This window comes from Bombina bombina, chromosome 9 (assembly GCF_027579735.1).
Source record: "Bombina bombina isolate aBomBom1 chromosome 9, aBomBom1.pri, whole genome shotgun sequence".
In the NCBI taxonomy this organism is placed as follows: domain Eukaryota; kingdom Metazoa; phylum Chordata; class Amphibia; order Anura; family Bombinatoridae; genus Bombina; species Bombina bombina.
The window spans coordinates 73,088,760-73,093,759 of NC_069507.1; the positions used below are offsets into that span (position 1 = coordinate 73,088,760).

A 5,000-nucleotide genomic window follows, 5' to 3' on the forward strand; every position below is an offset into this window, starting at 1 on the left:
GTCATGTGATGGCAGCAGGGACATATTTTTAGCTAGTTACCTGCCCACTATTCCCAAACTGGAGGCTTTTATACCATAGTTTGACCAAAGCATGTCCCCTGCCAGTGCCAAGGCATAGGTGATTCCTGTTCTAATACGTTTCAATATATGATGCATTTAAAATCAGTTATACTGTGCACCCTTCCTATGTCTCTGCAGCCTACATAGAGCTTCTCTAATGAGAGCAGGAGTGGGCTCATTAAAACATCATTCAACTGACCCTTATCTAAAACCCTTTTCAAAGCAAAGCCTGAGCGCATTTCTCTAATTCATCCACATTCTATACACTAAAAGGGCAAGATTTATCATCAGGCAAATACCTTGATCGGTTGCAAGCTCTTTCATTTGAGCCTCCAACTGAGATTTATTAAGCAGTGGTTTAAACCGCTGCTTCATAAACCCTCTCGCCAACTTGGATTTTGCGGATGAAAATCACCCCGGATTCATTCAACTGGGGTGATTGATAAACCCTAAGCTTGTGCAATGGTAAATATCGGTAACATGTGCGCCCCACAATCTGCAATGGTACAACACGTGTTCGCAGAATGATACATTTTGCCTTAAGACCCAGACTACAAATGGAGCACAAAAATAATAGATTTCTTGTTTCATGTTGGATAATTCATGTTGGATAAAGCTTGACCCAATGGAGTGCACAAAAGGTCTGTAGTAGTCTCATTTTTGGCTAAGTTCTTTGCTTTACACCTTCCATGTTTTTGAATGCACAAATGTCAAAGTGGTATTTTGGATTGCATTGAAGCAAACAACTTGTAATGTGAGCACAATGAGCTCACTACTACCGCTTCCCAATGAAAGTATTGGTCTTGCTATTTACGTATCCCTTTGAAAACGTATTTGTATGAGTGCACGTGATATAATTCACGTCAGGTAAGGCTCGAGGCAATGGAGAGCAAAAATTTCGCTAAAGTAGTGGAGATTTTAGTTAAGTTCTTTCCTATAAACCTTCCATGTTTTTGAATGCACAATAGCAAGCTATAATAGTTAACCCCTTGAGTGCTAACGATGGCTCTGAGCCGTTGCTAGCACTCTCCCACCTTGGGGGAGATCTTGGGGCTCCCACCCGCTCCTACCCCGGCGATCAGGCCTGCATAGTGACAGGCATCGCCAGGGCGATGCAAATTTATTTATACTTAACAATGTTAAGTATAGGAGCAGGGGGCATGCTGCTTAGAAGCCTGTATCTCAGGCATCTAAGCAGCTACAGACCCCCAAGACCCAACGTTGGAAAGGTAATCACCTAATATTTCCAACAGTGTAAGTCTTGGGATCTGGGGGAAAAAAAAGTTACATTTTTTTTCCAAAAAAACCCCCAAAACTTTAAAAAGCTTAGCACCCAGGTGGGAAAGTACCTAGCACTCAAAGGGTTAATATCTATTTTTAAAAAGTGCCAAATTCAAAAATGGTTTTTCGGATTGCGAGCAAGGCGACTACTTCTAATTCTCGCACAATGAGTGTGTTACTTCGGCTTCCCATTAAAAGTATAGGTCTCGCTATTTATGTATCAGGTGTGTTAAAAATGCTTCTGTATACATTTTGCTTTGCTTAAAATACATTTTACCCAACAACCTTTAATACCTGATCATCCGTTATTAATGAGGTTTGTGTGTTATCAGTTGCTCCCAGCTTATAAATTTGGTCTCCATTGGGTAAGGTTTAAATGAACCCAAACCTGTTCTCATTAGAGATATTGGACTCCATTTATTAAGCAGCGAATGCTGCTTCGGAAGCCCATTGTTTCAGGCTCCTTAACCTGTCTGCCACCTTTTAGGTGGTGGATTGAAATCATCCAGATTAGATCAGATCGGGATGATTGACAGCCCCTGCTAGAGGCAAATTGGCCGCCAGTGAGCAGGGGGCAGCATTGCGCAAGCATTTCAAAAGAAATTCTTGTGCAATGTTAATAGCGATGTCGAGTGGAAATGATTCGATACAGTGAATCATGTCCACTAGACATTTAGTAAATCTACCACATAGTATGTAGATTGCAGAAAAACCAAAGATATGGTTGCACAGTATAACTAAATTGTGTTTAGAAGACAATCAGTATATAATAGCAGATAGAAATGTAATACAAAACATCTGGCAACTCATTCATCATCATCATTATGTAAACACAACAATAAGTAACCATTGTTTCAGTATGTAATAGCAAAATATTTGGTTAAAAAATTAAATTGTGTATATTTCTGTGCTTAATTTTAGAACTATCAATTACCAAGTGGACCACACCCCCCATTTTTTAATGAAAGTCAGCTTTTCAGTTTATTGTCACTTGTGTTGCCAGATAAAGCTCCAGGAAATACAACTTTTGGAGATGTTCTTCTGGATGTAGATCCAAAATACAAAGCAGTAAGTAGAACCGCGCTCTAGAACTTCTGTTACTCTGTGTCGTTAGTCTAGAATTGTTTTTTTGTTTTGCTCAACGCGCACAAAAAAGATGTTAAAAAGGAGGAATAGCAAATAATAAATCTGCGGACTTTGGAAAGTATATAAACTGGAAAATTGTGTAAAGTATTGATTAAAGGGACAAAAAAAACCCAAAAAATTATTTTATGATTTAGACAGAGCATACAATTTTAAACAAGTTTCCATTTTACCTCTATTATTTAATTTGCTTCTTTCTCTTGTTATCCTTTGCTGAAATGTTTATCTAAGTAAGCTCAGGAGCAGCAAAGAACCTAGTTTCTAGCTGCTGATTGGTCACTGCATGTATACCGATTGTCATTGGCTCACCCCATGTGTTCAGTTAGAAACCTGTAGTGCATTGCTGCTCCTTCAACAAATGATACCAAGAGAATGAAGCAAATTTGATCATAGAAGTAAACTGGAAAGTTGTTTAAAATTGCATGTTCTACCTAAATCATGAAAGAAAATTTTGGGGTTTCATGTCCCTTTAAGTGAGTCTTGATGTAAAAGATATTGTACAATAAATTAGAAATAAACACAAAACACACTTCTTTAGTTTTTGTTAGTTGAAATCTAGGATAAGTGAGCACTCTTAAAGGGTATTATAAAATCATTCTCCAGTAGAGAAGTGGGTGTGCTTAGTCTTTACTGGAGCACAATTAAGCTATTTACAACAACAGAATGAAGATATCAGCACTTCAGGGTGTAGTATGGATGAAATATGCTGAGTCCGTTGCTGATGGCTTTAGGAGGAGACTATTGTGATCCTCGTCAGAAAAATGACATAGAAAATCTAAAAACAGAAACGGCAGTACAAACCAGACTCAGGTTCTACTCCCAGACTCAGGTTCTACTCCCAGAATAGAGAGTAAAAATGTCCTTGTATTACACCCTCAGTCCAAGTCAGATAATCGCCTTCAGCATGTGACTGTTTCCCAAATACAATGTTCAAACAGTCCCGCTTGGAGATTTAGGAACAGATCGTCACTAACCGCTGTCTACGGGAGCCTGCATGGACCATGTTTTAGAACCTAGTAACAGTCTGGTCTATCACCAGCTAGTTATTTGGTGGGGTGAAAAGTCACACATCATAACTTATATCTTTCAATAACTCTACATCAATAGCTTTACGCAACATTTTATGAAATTAGTCTAAATTCAATTCTTGATACCATATTAGTTTTGATGACAGAAACTTTAAGTTAAATATTTAATTGGTTATATTGAGAGTGGTTCAACATTTTCATGGTTCAGGTAAAGCATTTACCTTTGTGGAAAAGCATACCTAGGTAGGCTCAGCAGCAGTTACACACTACTGTGAGCTAGCAGGAGAATGGTTATTGGGAGCTAGCTTATGGTTATACAGACATATACTTTTTGCCATTGGTTCACCATATGTTTTTAGCTAGCTCCCAGTAGTGCATTGCTGCTCTAGAGATGATTTAGATAGAGAATGCAATTTGAAGCAACTTACTAATTTACTCCTATTATCAGTTATTATTCATTCTCTTGCTATCCTTATATGAAAAAGCAAGCATGAAAGCTTAAGAGCCAGCCCATTTTTGGTTCAGCACCTGAGTAGAACTTGCTGATTGGTAGCCACCAATCAGCAGTCACTAGCCAGGTGCTGAACCAAAAATGGTCCGGCTCTTAACCTAACATTTCTGCTTTTTCAAATAAAGATAGCAAGAGAATGAAGAAAATTTGATACTAGGAGTAAATTAGAAAGTTGCTTAAAATTGCTGCTCTATATGAATCATGAAAGAAAAAAAATGTGGGTTTAGTGTCCCTTTAACTGTGTATTTAGTAAATATGTGCATTCAGGGGTATCAGCTAATTCTGAATGTGGAAGAAGGTGGCTGCTCGTGCCATTCAGCTGTTTTCAGAGCCAAATGTATTCTTGTGCAACTGCAACACACAAGCATCTGGATTTTCACAGATCCTAGAATGTTGCCATTTCACAAAAATGATTTTGTGTCTGAAAATAGCCGAACGGCATTAGTGGCCGTCTTCTTCTGCATTTGGACGTATCCGAATCCTCAGAATGCACGTATCTAGTATTAAAACATGCAAGGATATGCAAGCAATAGTGCAATAATAAAATACACTTACACATTGAAGCATTGCCTTCAGCACCTCTATGTCCCTTTAATATGGAAAACACATAAACACCAAACATAGATCTCCATAGTGTGGGGGCAGATGAAGAAAAACTGTAAAATGATGAATTTAAATATTGAAAATATAGTTAATTGTTTATATTTGCAGCTGATGCTTTAATGGGAATCACCTGCTCTATGTGGTAAATAAAATCATAAGCAACATCAGTATTCAAACAAGAACTGTATTGTAAACTTGTGATTTTGATTCAAACTATTTTCAAACATGAAGCTAATTTCACACAATGAAAATAGGCTATAAATTCCTCAGAGATAAAACTATTATAATCTCATCCATCGTGTTAACGAGCAAGGGATTGGTTTGTCAGTAGACAAGTAAGCAGCAGCCTAGGGATACTGTCACTTAGAGCAGGG

General features: G+C 37.9%; 1 protein-coding gene across 1 annotated transcript in view; it reads left to right on the forward strand.

Annotated features, from left to right (window-relative positions):
* The window catches only part of ASAH2 (N-acylsphingosine amidohydrolase 2), a 123,056-nt gene that overhangs the window by 105,542 nt on the left and 12,514 nt on the right, over positions 1-5,000 (forward strand). The window contains exon 17 of the mRNA XM_053692903.1: positions 2,263-2,409. Coding sequence (XP_053548878.1) covers positions 2,263-2,409 — 147 coding nt within the window. The remainder of the gene's footprint in view (positions 1-2,262; positions 2,410-5,000) is intronic.